At 35.1% G+C, this 19791-nt stretch overlaps 2 protein-coding genes and 1 long non-coding RNA gene across 5 annotated transcripts in view; 1 reads left to right on the top strand and 2 right to left on the bottom strand.

The window, feature by feature from the left end:
* LOC141366079 (uncharacterized) overlaps nucleotides 1-19791 on the top strand; it is a 411784-nt gene that overhangs the window by 260167 nt on the left and 131826 nt on the right. The gene's annotated exons all lie outside the window — the stretch shown is intronic.
* On the bottom strand, nucleotides 5-6191 carry cnot8 (CCR4-NOT transcription complex, subunit 8). Of its 2 annotated transcripts, none has more exons than XM_055179952.2 (7): nucleotides 6038-6191; nucleotides 5420-5619; nucleotides 4279-4472; nucleotides 4026-4187; nucleotides 3796-3940; nucleotides 1335-1445; nucleotides 5-796 (listed from the first exon to the last, which is right to left on the bottom strand). In XM_055179952.2, exons 2-7 carry the CDS (start codon nucleotides 5534-5536, stop codon nucleotides 668-670), a joined length of 858 nt encoding a protein of 285 aa, XP_055035927.1. In that variant the 5' UTR covers nucleotides 5537-5619; nucleotides 6038-6191; the 3' UTR covers nucleotides 5-667. The 2 variants fall into 2 exon arrangements, with proteins under 2 accessions (XP_055035927.1, XP_055035926.1); XM_055179951.2 differs by having other exon boundaries at nucleotides 5420-5616.
* The window catches only part of wwc1 (WW and C2 domain containing 1), a 53747-nt gene continuing 41616 nt past the window's right edge, over nucleotides 7661-19791 (bottom strand). For both annotated transcript variants that reach the window (XM_073871133.1, XM_073871134.1), the window contains exons 17-22: nucleotides 18408-18555; nucleotides 17512-17676; nucleotides 17087-17179; nucleotides 14946-15176; nucleotides 13511-13629; nucleotides 7661-12030 (exon numbers count right to left, since the gene is read on the bottom strand). In XM_073871133.1, the coding sequence (XP_073727234.1) occupies nucleotides 11964-12030; nucleotides 13511-13629; nucleotides 14946-15176; nucleotides 17087-17179; nucleotides 17512-17676; nucleotides 18408-18555 (823 nt within the window). In that variant the 3' untranslated portion in view covers nucleotides 7661-11963. The remainder of the gene's footprint in view (nucleotides 12031-13510; nucleotides 13630-14945; nucleotides 15177-17086; nucleotides 17180-17511; nucleotides 17677-18407; nucleotides 18556-19791) is intronic.

Genomic DNA, 19791 nt, shown 5'->3' with positions numbered 1-19791 from the left:
CTAGTGATAGAAAACATTTTTAATACACAACAGATGTAAAGGAAACAATATGTACCACAAACATTAGATGATTGCATGACAAACAAATTTAAAACTTACATAGGACCAGTAGACACCGTTCTTAAAGATGCCTCAAAACTGAATTTAAAAACTCATTGTTTGTAGCTAAGAACAGGTTGTTTCAAAGTTTACATTTTAATTTACATGCCAGCATATGTTAAAATACAACCCCTACCCCCAACATGTTCCAACATTTAATGCACATTCTGTATAATCTGAAGTGACGATTCTTGAGCCTTTCTAGAAAATATCAAAAGGGTTCTAAAAAGGATCGAGTATATTAAAATGCCTGGAGTCTCCGAAGCAGTAATATACACAAGCGCTGGTCCCACGCTTAAAACATTTGTGTTTTTAATACTGTAAAACAATAGATAAAAGATTTCCAAAAGCAGCAGATGAGAGGAACGTGTCTGGTGTCCTGGAACGTTGCAGTGTGATGACCTACCAAGCAGAAGAGAATGTGTGATACAGATTGTTGGCATTTTCCAATGTCCCTTTAGAAGGCATAAATCGTTTGAAATCATCTTTTTAGGGAACGGGAAGTAATATCTGCTGGGCGAGATTAAAACAAGTGCGTCCACTTGGCCGTTGTCGCTCGATCGTTTGGTCAGTGCTTGTTGTTGGCTTCCTCCTGCGGGGAGCTGGAGATGCCGTTCTGGTTTTGTGAGGAACCTGATCCCAGACCGTAGAGACGCCCGCAATACTTTGCATCATCAATGTTGTCCTCAAAAAACAACTGTGGAGATAGAGGAACTACAATTTAATATAAAACTCAAGAGATTATATTTTAATTGAATGTGTGAACCTTCCTGTGAAAATCCAGCTAAAGTCATTTGTTTGCGATTTACTGTCTTCTCCATAAAATCATCCTACATAACGTAAAGAACATTCTGTGAAATATAACCTTGATATATTTAATACTGAATGAGTAAGATCATGTCAAAGATTGAAATTAATGTGAAATCAAACTTTGATGCTCACAATTTAGATTATGAGACATCAGCCTGGATTTCATAGACAGTGTTGCATACGTTTAATTAAATGAAACAGAAAAGCTGTAGCTGTAATAATGGTAGATTCCATCATCACACTACAAAGTTAAAGGCACATAACCAGATGTTTTATAAATTACATTTTCATTGCATTAAAGCATGCAATAACAGTGCTTTGTTTAATTATGGTGTGAACAAACATTTAGTTGCGTTGTTTCTTCTTGGTGTGAAAATATATACAAGCCAAGACCCCAACCGTGTGTGCATGAAATAAATATTAACCTCTTTCATGCGGAAGAAAGCCATTCCAGTGAGCAACGAGTCTGATCCAGCCTGATGCTGCCTGCCGATCCTTTTTAGTTCCAGCTGGTCTGCCACTTCCTGGAGTCCTCCCTAAAAACACCAGCACATGATATAGTCCAACAAACACTGAAACTAGGGCTGCATAACGGTTAATCGCAACTAAACAAAAACTTTTATTATGCAAATGATTTGTTGCGATAACCTGTACTAACAATGGGTCTCATTTACGAAGCATGTGTTATAATAATGTTGATCTATAAAATTTACATGATTATATTTTATATTATAATATTTTCTGTATTATATATTATTATACATGGTCTACATTATTATTATTATTATTACATAATAATAAAAATATAGATCATGTATAACAATATATAATAAAACAGACAGGCGATAAAGTGATTGACGTTTAGACTTCTTAATACATTTACATGACGTCTACATTAGGCATTAAGCAGACGCTTTCATATAGAGATTTAAAAAGTAAGGAAGGAAAACGTGAAGATGTCGTCATTATGTGCATCTTCTTTATATGTGTAGAAAAATTAAGTAGGCTATAATAATGTATAATATAATGTATATAAGTAGTAATATAATATAATGTATATAAGTAAAAAATAAGTAGGCTATAATAACGTATAATAATGTATATAAGTAGTAATATAATATAATGTATACAAGTAAAAAATAAGTAGGCTATAATAACGTATAATATAATGTATATAAGTAGTAATATAATATAATATAATTTATACAAGTAAAAATAAGTATGCTATAATAATGTATAATATAATGTTTGTAAGTAGTAATATAATATAATAAATACAAGAAAAAATAAGTAGGCTATAATAATGTATAATATAATGTTTGTAAGTAGTAATATAATATAATTCATACAAGTAAAAATAAGTAGGCTATAATAATGTATAATATAATGTTTGTAAGTAGTAATATAATATAATTTATACAAGTAAAAATAAGTAGGCTATAATAATGTATAATATAATGTATATAAGTAAGTAGTAATATAATATAATGTATACAAGTAAAAAATAAGTAGGCTATAATAACGTATAATATAATGTATATAAGTAGTAATATAATACAATGTATATAAGTAAAAAATAAGTAGGCTATAATAATGTATAATATAATGTATATAAGTAGTAATATAATACAATGTATACAAGTAAAAAATAAGTAGGCTATAATAATGTATAATATAATGTATATAAGTAGTAATATAATACAATGTATACAAGCTAAATATAATATAATTTATACAAGTAAAAATAAGTAGGCTATAATAATGTAAAATATAATGTATACAAGTTGTAATATAATATAAAGTAAAAAATAAGTAGGCTATAATAATGTATAATATAATGTATATAAGTTGTTATATTATATAATATAATTTATACAAGTAAAAATAAGTAGGCTATAATAATGTAAAATATAATGTATACAAGTAAAAAATAAGTAGGCTATATTAATGTATATCATTTATATACATTATATTATACATTATTATAGCCTATTTTTTCTACACATATAAAGAAGATGCACGTAATGACAAACCTTCACGCTTTAATTCCTCACTTTTTAAATCTCTATATGAAAGCGTCTGCTTAATGTCTAATGTAAACGTCATGTAAATGCAATGAGAAGTCTAAACATCAATCACTTGATCTCCTGTCTGTTTTATTTTAGATACAGATGCGTGTCTTTCATATTAATTAAATGTCATATTTGTTAACTCATCCAATACTTCCTCCAATGACAGCAACCAAATAAAAAATGCAAAGCAAAACAGAACTTTACCGATAATAAATATGATCATGGATTTCTTTTCGAGCTCTTTTGCTTCTATGACAAACTGCTCTAAAATTTTCTGCGGACCAGCGCTGGAGCTGGTTTGGCCGTGTTTTATGCAAATTACCAACCTCGTGCATGCGGCCGCTCTAATTGCACTAACGTAAAAACAAGTATAGGAACAAATTTATGTGCATACGCACGTGTTGTGAATTGAAAGTTTTCATGAGAAGTTCAAGTGTGCGTATAAATATGAAAAGGCGAACGGTGTGCATTATTTTAGAATATTTCAACAACCCCTCTTCAATTAATCCTTGCGTGTATAATAAAATATCATTATGTATAATGTTTGCATATAATTTCTATATTTTATTATTTGTATGAATATAATCAGATGTACGTAATGACAATTCTTTACACATTTTCCTCGCTTTTTAAAATGTCTATAAAAGCATCTGCTTAATGCCTAAATGTAAAAGTACTGTTAATGTATGAGAGGTCCAAACATTGGAGTGACATCATATTAACGGCCTTTGTTATCACATCCCATATTCTTTTTACCAAAACCTGTTATGTTGGTGGACAATGGTGCAATGGCCTTGTGCACGCATTGATATACCTTTAGATTTTTGCAGCTCTTCATAAGATACTTGACATCATAGATGGCTGGGAAGAAGAGATATAAGATCTGAAAGAACTCATGTTCCTCCTCTGGCAGCCGTGAGTCCGTGAGGAGCTTCACCAGGTATCCAAAATCATAACCACTGAAGGGAACAGAAAAAAAAACGTTATTTAACACTTAATGCACTATTAATAATCTTACATGAGACTTGACCTCATCACCGTTACCTATGAAATGACAGCCACTTGACATTTTCACAAAGCACCAGGCCTGATGTCATAAGGAGCTCTGCAAAGTATAACGTATCGATCCCTTCCTCCTCGTGCTTCTTAAACTGCAGCCCCGAGTTCTGAAGAAGATCTATTGAATCCTGAGAGTACATGTCCTCTCTTAAAAAAGAAAAACACACGGCTAAAAGTTACTATTACAACCAGGAACGTTTATGGCTTGCTTAGCCAACTGCAGAATATGGACACTTACGTCAGATTAAATTTGAAGTTAAACTGCCATGTTGTGGTACCCGGTGGGTAGTCTCCTTCTTCATTCATAAACGTCAAGCCCAACTGGATAATTTTTAAGAGGTCCACATTGCAGCGCAGGAGCTGATATTGGTAGTCAACCGTACTGCGAAACTCTCCGATGGGACGGACGACCACTCCGGGAAACTCAGTGTCCTGATTTAGTGAAGAAATACTGTGTCAGGATCACAAAAATGCACTGGAAAGTCCAAGTGAACATGATTTCACAAAGTACAAACGGTTCTGGATCAACCTCATTGTTGGGTCTGGAACAACACTTCAATCAACCAATCAGATTTTAGGATTAATGTTACGGTATGTGCATCATTTTTATCAGCCTATCATTTTCCACAATTTGAGGGGTAGGTTAGGGTTTAGATAACGAGTATGTTGATTGTTTTTTACAGAAATGTATCCTGGAACACATCTTAACATCCTACGCATTTAAGCACTGTAAAACTGGGTATCAACATTTAGTTACAGAGAAAAAAAATGTATCCTGAATCTTCCTGGTTTCCGAAGAAAGTTCTTCGGAGGGAATCTGTGACATGACATCCTGTAAATTTGCACAAAAAACTGACATAAGCCCAGAGATTCCAGAAAATACATGTGTGTCTGGGATTGGTTTTGGTTTTTTTACAATACCAGTGATTTTCTGGCATCTGTGCCCGAATTGTTCACACACATCCCATAAAGATGATCCCATAAAAAAGACACCCCTTGTGGCATTGTTCCTGCCTTTAGTTTACACAAGATGCGTTACAGCACTGATCCCAGCAATGACACGAGGTTCCCATCCCGAGAGCAATCTCGGGACCAATTCCGGAATGTGCTTGCGTTTACAAACAAAGCATATGGCTTTGCTTTGAAAGGGATTTGTTTTTATCATAATAGCTTCAACATGCTCACCCTTAAATAAGATAATGTTATTTTAATTAAAATGATTTCTGTTTGCAGCTGAAGAAGGGAAGTTGTATACATGACGGCGAGTAAATAAATGACTTCTATTGTAAACTCATTCCTGTAAAACATTTTTTTTTTTAAACGGTACACAGTTCAAAATAAAGTACATAAAGCAGATAAATGAGTGCAGGTGCACACACCATGGCGATAAAGTTGTAGCTTTGAATGATTTGTCGTATCTTCCTCATCTCGTCCTCGACATTGCTGGCCCAGACCTCGCAGATAATCTGACTGGTATCTGCAAGTGCGGCTGGCATGATGACGATGATGATGATGAAGGCTGAAAAAGTGACTGAGTATCCCACAGATCCTGAAGCGCTCACAAGCAAATAAAACTCTGCTGGGAAGAGCAATGCAGTTTGATTAACAAAACTGAATGATTCAGATGAAATCTCTATGATGAGTAAGTTAGACCAATGCTAACTGTATGAATATAAATATTTGGAAACACTAAATAAATACACACAATTCGTTTCCAAGCAACTTGCGTATTAAGTTGAGCAAATTAGTTATCACTAATCAACGTATGATGGATGTTTAATCCAATCAAACTATATAATTGCCTAAAAAGAGAAGAAACGCAAGCTGTTAGCAGATGTAAATGAACATTGTTGTGGTGGATGGCGTTAACATTAGCTTGTGTTAGCTTCTGCTATTCAGTTGTCGCCACGCACATTTACAACATTTCATGGCGGCGAGCGCTATTAAACAAAAAACATTTAACAAAAGTGTAACGCTTGGGTGAAATGACACATTACCTGGCTAAAGTCTTAAGAAACGAAGATGTAATAGCAGGCTGGACAACTTGCAGCGACACCAAACACAAGCACGCAACGCTGCTTCCGGCCCCGCGGGATTGTGGGAAAACACCCGCCAATATCGAAGCCTTTCAACCCATTGCAGTGCATATATTATTATTATATAAACCCCAAAACCAAAGAGATTATACAAGCCCTCGTTGTTTTTAGATTTTTTATGATAATAAAACACTGACTGTATATGTTGTACAACTATCACAAAACTACGTAGAAAACAATTCACCTAGCTACAACACAAATACTGCAATTAAATTAAATTTATTTATTCAAATGTATTTATTTATTCATGTAAAGTTGTGTATGCTTAGTTTTTAACATTTGTTCTTGGTTTAAATAAAAAAATAGTCTGTGTAGCCATGGTAACAGCGTTGAGCCGCAAGATGCACGTGCACAAATAATACGTGAGATACGTGAAAACATGCATGGAAGTGTCACTGCAATTTATGTAAGTATTATTTAAAATAAATATAAATGTCAAACGATTTAGACTGTATCATGTTTGTTTATATTTTTTAATTAATTATATTTTTTTAATTAAAAAAGTAACTCTATAAAGTATATAAAAGTGTTACATATTAAAGTATATAAATGCAGGTATTTTATTATTATTATTATTTTTCGTTATTTTTTTATAATTTTGATAATAATTTGGTACTCATTGTCGTGGATCACAAGACCTTACAGGCCATAACAATATATTTTCTGTAAAATTTTTATTATATAGCTGAAAATCATGATTTTCCCATGATTATGTGGAAAAAGCTACAAAAAATGACTTTTGACACCAAAATTACCTGCAATTATATATTCCTTATGACTATATACTTACCTGTTAGAAATTAACATCTCAAAATTTGATTAAAAAATCTAATTACACAAATGTGTTTTCAGCAGAAGTAGCTTTGAATGCTCAAAACACCAGTTCAAAATATAATAGTTTGAATTTCTTTTGGTGATTTGCAGGTTGTGTTTACCCTGTTATGGGGAAAAGCAATTTGTTTTCAGTTTCGACAGCTCTTGCATTTATTTTAGTCTAGGATTAGTCTTATCCCGGTCCGGAAAACCATCCCAAAGTGTTCAGAAGTCTCATAAAAACCAATACTCAATTAATGCGGTGTGGTGCAATCATATTTGCTGGGTCTGTCATTAGGCACAAACACTCAGTCCCGTAACATTCAACATTTTAAATAAAACAAGACAGACATAAAACATGATTTCAAAAGTATATGTATATGTATTTAAAGTAATGCCATTGTTTACTGCAGTGTAGGCATCAAATTTGATCAAGAATTTTATTTATTTAATTTTAAAATAAGGTTTGTATATTTGTTCAATTTTAAGTGGTTTGTTGCAGAGTACACCAAAATGAATGTAAGTGCTGACAGTAGACTCAAATATTATTCAGATTATAATTTCGAAACTTACTGTGATGATTTTGAAATAGTGTAGCAAAAAAAAGAAAAAAAAATACTATTATAGTAATATTAATAAACCCAATGTTCTTCTATATGTGGCTTTCAGTCATTTTAAACTCAAATTCACAAACACACAATCAAAACATCATAAAGATTAGAAGAGAGGAACATATTTATATTTGTTGTGAAACTACAAAACATATTCTTGTGCTGGTGATATATTTACAATTCTCGTTGACAGTACAGTGTCGATGATAAAATTCACAGCTTTCAGAAGTCTCACACGAAAAAAAAAGAAAAGACAGCAAACCCAAATCACAAAAGTGCAACAAATTCAAGCTGTACTTCTCAAACCATCTCTGTGATCAGATCAGGTTCATTACAATAAGATAACAAAATATGCACCGGGGCTTCCAAAATAAAAGTCCTACTGTGAACAATAACACAACAAATCATTCATGCCTACCAGCATCAGATACTGACAGCGTTTTCACCTACTGATTAATTATGACAAGTCTTACATGACGTATGAATGAATAAAACTCGGATTGGATAGTTGAAGAGCACACAAATCAATTCTTTCTTCAACCATACACAAATGTACTGTATGATAGCATACTATAGTGACAACATAAGACTTGTTTGCTCTTGTTCGAGTTTTCTCATAATAAGATCAATCGTAGTGTTTCCAGGTAAACGGTTTACATTCTACAGCATTACATACATAATACATGCACATAATGTTTGAAGGGGACACACCGCTTCTCTCACATTCAAATCAAACAATTCAAAATCCTAAAACATGGGTAAAACACAGTAAATCTGAAAGGCTCTGGTAAAAATAATAAAACTGTATCTCTTAAAATGCCCATGTGAGAAGAATTCACATCACACAGCACCTGTTTAAACTGAGCTAGGATGTAGCCAACAGGAGTCTACGTTTGGCAGTTTACTATCTGTGCTACAATGTAAAAACAATACAATGCGAGCCGAAGAAAACACAAATGCTCCTAAATGAACTGAAATAAAGTACAAGAAAATATGAAACACAGTACAAGAGCAAGAAATTAGTGAATTATAGATATTTGGCTAAATTTAAGGCTTTGGGACAGCATTTTAGTCAGGTCTAAATGTTGTTATAGTACGCCATCTTCTAAAATAAATATGCTAAACTGCACAGATGGATTCTGTTAAGTCCTAAATCATGCAAGACAACTGAATTGCAATGGAAAATCAATTCAATACATTTATCGTGTCAATGCAAAAAGTGCGCATCTAGCTTTTCCACTAAACACTGCATGCGATGAATCAGACATTCATTTCTTATTGGATTGTATTAGTGTTTACGCCACAGGGTGGAGCAAGAAACTAGGTTTTTTGGAGTAGTAATCCTTCCTGGATTTTTAAACTCTAAAGTCATTGCGCTGTCAAATACGTCATGGTCCAGTTAGTCAAGTCCAGTATTTGCATGCAGCTAATATTGCTATTATTATATTGAATGAAAATAAGCTTTGCTGTCTGCTTTTAATCACCAAAAAATGTATAACTGCTTTGAGGTTAAGCATTTGATGTTTTACTGAGGCTTTATAAATAGCACAGGAGGATTATATTAGTGTAAAGAAGTGTTAGGACCTCAAATGTACGGCCCATGAACTGTGCCACAAAAAGCTTTGCTTAATTTAGTAAAGATCAATCGTGAGATTTAATGTAACATTGAAATGTGGCCAAAACCCAAAACTGGGCTTTTAATGACTGATTTTATAATAACGTTAAGTTAAAAGGTTGTGTGAATTGGGGCTTTTTTTTAAAGTGCTACATTCAAACATCCAATTTTGCTCACAAAGGTTAAAAGCAATTGTTGAAAAAGAATCAGAATCACATGGAACAATCATAGTCATCTATTACCAAAATACAAGATTTGCAGCAGATGAAGAGCTGATGAGGAAAAATCCATTTTGATACAGTTAATAGTGCTCATTTACATGTCAATGTCACCATTCTTTCTATATGCACGATATCCAAACATTACATGATTGGATGTCTGCAATGGGTGCGATACATTATTAAGTGTTTACAGGGAGAGTTGGGAATCACGAACTGTGCTTCTGCAGTGACCTACATGTGTTTGAGATGATCGTGCTCCAGTTTTAAAATGTGCTTCCTATTTGTTTGATCCATACCCTGCTAAAAAAACAATAGACACCATCACAGAAATTCTATTGGCTTTATTGGGAATTTTATTGATTCTAATGGAATATGGCCCAAAACACACTACAGTGTATTGGTCTTTGTTGGTCTCTAATGGCATGTATTGATTCTAATGGAATATGGCCCAAAACACACTACAGTGTAGTGGTTTTAAAGGTAAAAGCTAATGGTTCCTATTGGTATTTTAATGGAAACCATTAGAATATTCTGTAATGGTTTTATTGTTTTTTCAGCAGGGTAAACAGGCCAATGTTTTCATTTCATGTCAAAATCGAAAGAAGACGAATCTGTATGCGCATTATTTGCATTGCAGTATTATTTCATAGCATTTCCCCCAATTTCCAAAAGCCTACTGTGCTTCATACAGAAAATTATACATTTGTACACTGTAAAGCCCGAGTCGAGTCGAACACACAACCTTGCAAAGCTTCATAGATATATACACTAGATGTCGCCTTGGGGCTCTGAGCATACGTCAAAACCGCCGCCATCTTAAAACAGGGGTCTTGTCATAGGAAGTATCTATGTAAAGCTGCTATCTCTGCCTGTACTTCGAATTCATGAACGATGCCGGACTTTTGTGCTGCTTATGGATGTTAGGGCTACTAGCACTATGCATTATAGTTAGAAAAAGTAAATTTTCATAAAATCAAAACTTTTATTTTTTCCTGTACGAAATGGTAAAAACATTTGAAACGAACCAAAAGAAAACCAAGAAAATCGCGTTCATGACGATTTATGGTGATTTTATTTCGGTTACACCATGACGCATTCGGTCCAATGAACTGCCGTAGCCAAGGCGACATCTAGTGTACATATTTATGGCAAAGCTTAGTTTATGTGACTCGTTCGTGTACACAGACGTCCCACGCATGCGCATTGCGACAAAACGGCATGCATTTCCTGGGCTACATACTACATTCTCCTCTACGCACATATGCATGAAAAGTATGCATGGTTACAAAAATACGGCGATGAACATACAAGTGTGTGCGTACTATAGTGATGACGAAATTTTCGTAACGTGCACTGTATGCAGACCCTCACGTATGCATAAAAACAGAACTACACTTGTAGCTCACTACATTTATTTATGCAGATTTTATTTTTATACAAACTTGATTTGTATAACCATACTCCATTTTTTTTTTATATTACCAGGTTTTCACTATGAAATTGGGGGTAATTGTGATTAATTGTCATTAAAATTATATCACAATGCAAATAAATCCTTATTTAGATTTGAGATTCGCCTAAACACAATACTAAAGGCTTCTTCAGTACTGTTTTGTTAGTTTCGACACAATAGATGACTCTATTATTAGTATTATAAGCTTTACCTGAATGACAGATTATTATTCACTACTACAATTACACCTGCGTTTGTAGCTTGAAGCTAATCTGTTTTGGGACAACATCGAATATCATTGTGAAAAATATGATGGAAAGCTAATAAACCTCAAAAGATGTTCTTATTCTCTACATCAATGCCTTTTTCTGATTTCTATTAAAGTGCATTAACTATCTGTTATTCTACCTGAGAGTCTGTGGATCTAAGTGCAGTTTCTACATCATTTGGAAAAACGAACGCGTGTCTTGTTTTCATGTGCAGCTACCGAAACCAACACAGAGATATGTTAGCAATCTACTTAATCTAATAACCAGTCTAGCTATCTGTCATGCTTTAGTTTCATGCTGGCTAACAACGGTGTACACATTTGCAAAATTAAAACTATCGAACATAAATGTGGACAGAATACGTGTGTCTGCGTAGCAGGATTTATGCCCATTGGTTTTGTCGCTGCGACGTTAAGTACTATACTGATTTCTGAATCCTTGTGCTATAAACAGAAGTAGTACCGTAAGTTATTGTATTCACATCATCGAGAGTTACAGTGCTCAGTCCTGCCCCATCGGCAGAGCAGCATGTTTCAAACTTATTTCAAAGAGACATTGTGTTTATGAAAGACCGCTAAAATACCTAGTAGACCTACAGATACAGACATACTCTTATTAGTAACAGAATGATGTGACAGTACAAAAAAATAAAGAAATCTAGGATTAAAACCAAGAGTAAGACACGTGGATCTATACAATTTCAGTTTTGAGAGTTTTAACCCAGTGATTCAAAATGACATTTCTTGTCCAAACGTACGCTTTCTCACGCAATTCTTCATAATACCGCCAGACGTCAGTTTCGTTTCCGTGGAAACAGCAGTTCAGACGAAAATACTTGAGATCCCCTACACGTCATCGGCTGGTAGATCGGGAACGTTTATCTTCGCTCTGGTGAAGAAGGCCATCTTCTCTCTAAGAGAGGTCACACAAAGAATGAGTACAGCAAGAAAAGACATCTGTACAAAGATATTTTATATTAGCTCCTAAACCTATCAAGCTGCCTACCTAGATAACATTTTAAGGGTCACACATGATGTTCCCTTCAAGCATACTTTTTTTGCTTTTAATGCATTTGGCAAACACTTTTATCCAAAGCGACTTGCATTTTGGAAGTACACACTAGAAGTGAATTTATGCATGAGCAGACTACATACAAAGTAAATGAAAGACAAGAATAGACGCAAATTCAAGTGGGGCGATGCAAATGACTCAAATTGGGTGGTGCGCGTTTGCCGCTATTCACATCAAAGGCGTCTTGTTCCGCGCACATTTTTTTAACTCAAGCGAAAAATTTCCACGACGTGAAGGAATGTGATGCTTCGCTTTTGGTGTGTACGCAGCATAACACTGAGCTATTAGACAGATTTATCGGACGCACGTGCGTTGTTGCGGTTTGGACGAAACTTAACTTTTGTATTTTATTAAAGTTCATTAACAGATGTTTTATATAATTTGAAACTAAATATAATTTTCCTCATGACCAGGGCCAGATAGAATCTGCAGACTTTTTTTGCTTTTTCTATGAAATTTTCTGCAGAATTCTGTGAAATTATTTTAAATGTTTTTAAGCTATAAATATTACAAAATTGCATCTAAAATAATTACTTTTTAAAGGCTTACAATGAAAATGAATACACCAGGCCAATGAGTCCTCTGAATAAAAATGAACCAACATGAACCAGATAATGTGCATGATAGAATTATAGTTTGTATATAAAATGACATATATTATTCTTGTTATATATTATAGCAGAATAAAAAAGCTTACGTTAATACGTTCTCATTATGAATTAAGCACGTATGAAGATAATTTCATCATTTTTACAACGCAATGTAAACTTAAACATAACAATATGATGCATTCGTCTTGTACAGGGATCTGAAATGATGATGTGCTGACTTATGCGTCACATAGACGACCGAGACAAGTTAACTCAGCGGTAAGTTTTATTTCATCTCAAAATCAAATGGTTCGTGCTCTCTATCATTAAAACCAATCACAGCAAACAGCACGCGCAGGGTTAATGTACTTGTCAATGCCGCTCACAAACGCGCGAGGCTATGTATGTGTGCTTGTTGTCAATGACGGTTACTGGTCACAAACACGCTCAATGAAAAAAGTGTCCTTGTCAATCATGGGCATTAAATCCGCGGAATTCCGCTGAGTTCTCCGCGGAAATCTGCGGGCGCGGATTCCATTTGGCCCTGCTCATGACCTCCACTGGAGCAAAAAGAGGAAATATGATGCTGCCTTAAAAAAATAACGGTCTATGTAGGCATTAACATAAATAACTAATGTCAACACTACATTTAAGATCTGATAGTATAGCCAAAGTAAAGATAATGTTTAGGAACAGTTCAGAATCAGTAGCTGGAATAAAGTGATGCCCACCTGAAAGACTGGACTCCAGGGACCTCTTTGAGGCTCTGCCCACGAATCTTGTGCACATCTTTAGCTGCTGCCCGCATCATCTTCTCCACCCTCTGTTCCTGTAGCTGCTCTTCCTTTGTCTGAGGAAAAGTCCATTAAGATATCCATCAGATATAACAACAAAGTCACATGCACCAAACTTTCCACAAATCTTTAGACTGGTCTAAATATTTATGTTACATCTTTTCTAAGGTATCGTACTTACGAAATACCTAAAACGGACGATTGCACTATTAAAATTCCCACAGACCTTGCCGGGTATGATGATTTCATAGAAACATGTGGTTTACCATATTTGAAGAAGATCGTACCTCAAAATGAGGTGTAACTTGTACCTCGGGGGTGCAAATGCTGCCCGAAAACGCACTATAGGGATACTATGGTGAAGGGAATGCCCATGAAAGGGAAACGGCTCTTTTGTTGAGTACTATCATAGATATGTATAAAGGCTAGATGTCTCGCCTGCGCTGCTAGCCAATTGAGTGGAAAGTCCGCATGTGGCGGCCATCTTACCACAGGGCGCACGCTAACTCGTAGCATTGCGTTTAATGGAGCATGTACTTTTAAATAACCATAACTTGCTCAATTTTCTACCGGTTTGGTTTGTTATAAATGTCAGATATGTACCTATGGCACTGCATACTTAATGAATAATTTTTATGAATCATGTTAAAGCATCCAGATTTATAGCCACGTTAATAACGAAACCAAACCGTTTGAAAATCGGTAGAAAATTTCAGTTTGGCAAGACCTGTATCTCTGCATCAGAACATCGTAGATACGAGTTGCCATGAAATAGTGCTGGTATCTGAATACAAGATGCTATTGTTCAGTCAATGATATCAGAGACGCTCTCTCCCATTTTGAGTTGTTGGCAGTAGCTGTGTCCATTACCCTTCAAATTTCGCAAAAACATTTTTTTACACTCGGGTTTTTAAGGCAATAAAAAAAGGATTATAATCGCAAAACTGCAATGGAAAGGTTTTTTTTGCATTTACAGGTCACCTGATGTGCGTAAAAGTCACATCGCTCTTTTAAAATGACACGGTATGTTTGGACAGAGGACAAGACAGAAGATGTGTGTTTGAATTTATGTGGCGTCCCAAGAACTGACAAGCACATGACATCAAAATACAACTAGAGCGATTCTATATGCTTTCGAGTCGCTCTTGCGGTATTGCGATGTCATCCGCATGTCGGTCTGCACAACGCCGTATGAATTTAAAAACATGCGTCACCAAAGTTTTTGGAACAACTTTTTTACGCTTTAGTCACATAATAAAAACGGCGTAAATTCGCAATAGCTTTTTGTCAACGTTTCGAAAATAATGCTTAAGCTCAAAGTACCTTTAATGTGTAAAATGAAGCACGTCCTACAACGTCTTTCTCAACGCACCTGTCTCTCTGCCTGTTTGAGTAGAAGTCGAAAACGTTCGTCCTCTTGCACCCACGTGGGAAGGGTGCGCTGGCCTTGCTGTCTGGCCTTTTCCAGCTGTTCCTTCAGTTCCCGCAGCACACGCAGATCCTCGTTCAGACGGTTGTGCCGCGTGCGGGTGACCTGCAGGTCCAGCTCCAGATCTAGAGAGGTACGGAGCAGACCATCCAGACCTTTGGCCTGCATGGGTGGCTGTAACATAATGAGAAACACTTATTACACATAAATCCAAGAAGTAACCTTGAGGTTAAGGGTCCACAATGGTGACAGTTCATAAATCATTAGGGTTAAAGCTTAAACATTTTTGTTACTACTAGTTACTTCAAGTATTTATATTTATAATAATTTTTCTACTGAATATGGACAAATGCCCTAAAGAAAACATTAGCTGCAGTATCATATTTTAGCTATAACACTAGATTTTTAACCACTAGGCAAGACCATGACATACTTCACATTTATGACCTTCAGTTTAATATGATGGCAGAGAAGAGTTTAATAGTCTGTACTATAATTCGGCTCTTTCTAAGTCTCTATATACAGCTGACTGCACACTTCTTAACCAAACCACACTGAACTATTACTAGAACTTCAAAGACTTAATGAAACATTTCACCTGAGGTATATTCACAGCAAACTTGACCTCTCTTCTTCAAACTGTGCTTCATTAACACTGACCTCAGGTCAGCACAGAAATGTCAGCATTAAACATTAAACCACTTCTAACTGCCCCTTCAAGTGAAGTGTTTGCTGTTTAAAGCAACTCGCGTGTAAAAAAGTTTAATAGAACGTTTTTTAAAGAAATCAGATGTTGTGGATGTCAACCATTCTAATAATGTATATTAAATCATTTGTTTCCCCGAATTAGTCAGTGTCAATTCTATTACCATCAAACTCTTGATACAATTGTAAAGTAAAAGTAGTTGTGTTTCCGTCCACCTATTTCTATTTGCATTTTGGAGGATCACATAAAAAACGCTAGATGGAAAACCCAAGATGTGCATAAATACTAAAAATGTGCATAAAAACCTATCGGCTTAGAAATGTATCCGACTCAATTGAACGCTAAGAAAACATTCCATTACGATGGAAACACTTCAATCAAATAAATCCCTAGATGTGCATTAAAAAAGTCATGTGAGTTTTATCCTGCCTTCATAAGTTCTCTTTTTATCACCTCTCAAATATGGGTAGGTTCTTCAAAAATACCAAATTTTGAGCAAAAAGCTCAGATAATTGCATTTTTGTAAAGGAATTTGTTAAAGATCGGATTCAGAATAATTATCAAAACATCCACAAAGTTTTAACTCCATGGATTCCTTAGTGTTTATAAGTTGTGTAACTGTGCATTCACACCAGACGTGATAGAGGCGGCAAAAACGCGCTATTTGCATGTAGATGGAACATTTTGAGTTTACTCGCTTCATTTGCCCGTGAAAGCCGCACGTGAAATTCTAGTCATTCGAGACATTCACACGAAAATGCGCGTCATGGGAGGGGCTTCTGCGACTCCGCACGCTTCCTGTAATCACGTCACTACTAGAGCAAGCTCCTGATTAGTTAACGCGGTGGGAATATCCGCCAAAGTAAAAAAAATTCAACTTGCACGTTTACCGCAGCAACGCTAAATCCGTGCGGAACGCGCATCCAGGCCGCACCTTTCACACTTTCTGCACCAATTGTGCCGCGCCATTCACGCAAACCGCGCCACAGGATGCCTATCCGCGTCTTTGCATTGACTTAACACAGAGATGGGAAACTTCGGTCCTGGAGGGCCAGTGAGGGCAAAGTTTAGCTCCAACCATAATTAAACAAACCTGAAGCAGTTAAGGTCTTACTAGACATACTAGAAACTTTTAGGCAGGTGTGCTGAGGCAAGTAGGAGCTAAACTCTGCAGGACACCGGCCCTCCAGGACCAAAGTTGCCCATCCCTGACTTAACATGTAAATCTCTTGCGCTTGCTGTGAACGCACAGGAAGAGTGCAACCTAGTGGATAATAGCGAAAATATAGATTGCCGTAAAAACTTGTCATTGGGAGGGAAGAGATAACTCATCAATGGCGGAGAAAGTGTTAAAGAGCAGGAAATAATTATTTGTTACCTTCTTCATTCGAACGCTGCGTCTCTCTGAGGCGTTCCGGACAAATGGGGATTTTTTAGAAAGGGTGGAGCTGTCACTGTCGCTGCGATTGATCTGGTGAGTTGAGAAATAATAAAACCAAGCAATTATTAAAGCCAAAAAGTTAAATAAATTGTTAGTAAAAAGTTACAAAAACAATGATCAATATTTGTGACCCAGTGTGTGAAAAACCCAGCTATCAAGTCATTTTTGTGATTCACTATTTTCTACATAAAATCACCCTTTATAATGTAAAGAACCTTCTGTGAAAATATAACCATGACATCTCTAATATTGACTGAGTAAGATCAGATCAAATCAATGTGAAATCAAACGTTGATGCTCCTAATCTTATCATTAAGATTTCACAGAAAGGGTCACTTATATTCAAATCAGTGTGTTCTCACCCTGCAGATATACTGGCTCTGTGGTCCAGGAGAAAATGTCTTGGAGCGGATGATGGTGTTCCCACGCATAAAAGGGTTTTGCTGATGGACGTCATGTCGTCTCTCTTTGGGCCGGACCACAGATGCAGAATGAGGGAGACCGTCTACACTGGTCTCTTTATTAACCTTACAAATCACAACAAAGAACGACAATATAAACATTTATAAAAACACAAAAACTGAAAAAGGTATAAAAGTGTATATATAATATATTGTTTAATTTCAGTGCCAAACAAATTTGCAAAACAAATGAATGTTTTTAAAAAGGTTTTCCTTTTTTTTCTTCAAAAAACAAACTATTTTTTGTTGATGTCAAAATACTTTCTCCTACCACAGCGTAGGTACCAAGTGGTAGGAGAAAGTATTTTGACATCAACAAAAATGACCTGCTTTACCTTTAAAACTATAGACCCCTTCAAGGTTTGTAAACATTGAATGACTATCGGGTGCGCGCGCAGCATGGGGTCAAACTGTTCATACCATTTAGGCTTTCTAGTTTAATCTTACAGGGCTGAAAAATGATGACTTACCTCAAATGAAGTGAGCACTACAAACACAAGCCTCTTTGATATTTGCATTGTCCCAGTCTGCACGTTTAATTGCTTGCAGCCACAGATGTTATATTTTTTGTTTTTGAGATTCTGCAGGAATCCTGAAAAACTTAACGGCAGACGTGGTGCGATTTTCACAGCCCACGACGCAAGTAGGCATTTTTGACGATACCGAATAATACGCAACTCAATCTGCTGTAATGACTTTTCTGACCCCGACATGCGCAGTGTGAACCGCCTGTGACGTGAACTGTGAAGGGGTCTATAGAAAAAGGATTTGCTGTCAAATGAAAGCAAATCTGTCACCTTTTCCGTTATGACAGCTGTGGGTTCAAGTTTCACCGGCTCCTCCCCCTGCTCCCACTGGCAGTCATCAGGATAAAAGTCTTCATCCTCCTCAACATCACTGACGACTTCATCCACAAACACATCAGTCTCTAACACCTCTGCAGGCCTGACAGATTACACAAACATGCATTACTATTATTACTGAATTAAACATTACTATAGAATTATAATAAAATATAAAGTAATTACAGTAAATAATAACAAAATACATAGATGTTTAATAATAACATTTTAGCATAAGTGAAAATGTCATATATATATATATATACACACACACACACTACTGGTCAAAAGTTTTGAAACACTCCTTTATACTTTATTAATATATTTTCCACATTACAAAATAATAATAAACTCATCAACTATAGCATAACACAAGTATAACTGTGGGAAATATGTTGGTGACTAAAAGCATCCAAAAAAAAAAAAAGCATTTGAAACATACACCTTTAGATTAAAAGATTTTTAAGATTATCAAGTGTTTCAAAACCTTTGTGTAGTCGTGTAGTGTGTATATGTATATATTTAAATTTTTTGTAATTTGTGATTTAGGTCCCATGGTTTAAGCTTAGTGTATACATTTTTTTCTATTGCATCTCATTATCTCATTATTAACCTTTATTTAATTTCAGGATTAGTTTTTTTATTAGAATTTATACTTTTTTGTTTTTCTTTTGTTTGTTTTTCCTTTTTATAGAATCAGATACTTCAGTTGGAAAGAGAATAATATTCTCAGAAAACATTTTTAATTTTCTTTTTTCGCTTTGCTACAATAAGGTTGAAATTGTTCATTGGTAAATGCATAAACTTACAAAGACCAATATAGTTTTTCAGCATTTATTAATCTTATCAATGTTAGTCGATTCCAATACAATTGTTCATGTCAGTTCATTGTGGATTAAAGGAATAGTTCACCCAAAAAATTAAAATGCTGTCATCATTTATTCACCCTCATGTTGTTCTTACCCTGTATGAGTTTTTATTTTTTATTTTGATGACCACAAAAGAAGATATTTTGATAAATGATGGTAAGCACACAGCGGATTGTACCCATTAAATTCAATCGTATTTGTTTTTCCTACAATGGAAGTCAATGGTAACAATCAGCTGTGTGGTTACCATCATTTACCAAAATATATTCTTTTGTGTTCATTAGAAAAAAGAAATTCAAACAGATTTGTAACAACATGAAGATGAGAAAATTATGACAGAATTTTAATTTTTGGGTGAACTATCCCTTTAACTAACATTTACAACTTTTGATATTAAAAATACATTAGTAAATGCTGAAAAATGCTAATATTTATAAATGCTGTACAAGTATTCATTTTTAGTTCATGTT

Source organism: Misgurnus anguillicaudatus, chromosome 9, assembly GCF_027580225.2.
Source record: "Misgurnus anguillicaudatus chromosome 9, ASM2758022v2, whole genome shotgun sequence".
Classification (NCBI taxonomy): domain Eukaryota; kingdom Metazoa; phylum Chordata; class Actinopteri; order Cypriniformes; family Cobitidae; genus Misgurnus; species Misgurnus anguillicaudatus.
This window is presented reverse-complemented; position numbering and strand designations above follow the sequence as displayed.

Bases quoted from the DNA above. Each gene is read 5' to 3' on its own strand.
- cnot8 (XM_055179952.2), bottom strand. From the start codon at position 5,536: ATGCCAGCCGCACTTGCAGATACCAGTCAGATTATCTGCGAGGTCTGG. The intron at 3,941-4,025 runs GTAACGGTGATG...TGTTCCCTTCAG, and splicing joins AAGTGGCTGTCATTTCATAG to TGGTTATGATTTTGGATACC. The intron at 1,446-3,795 runs GTATATCAATGC...TGGTGTTTTTAG, and splicing joins AGAGCTGCAAAAATCTAAAG to GGAGGACTCCAGGAAGTGGC.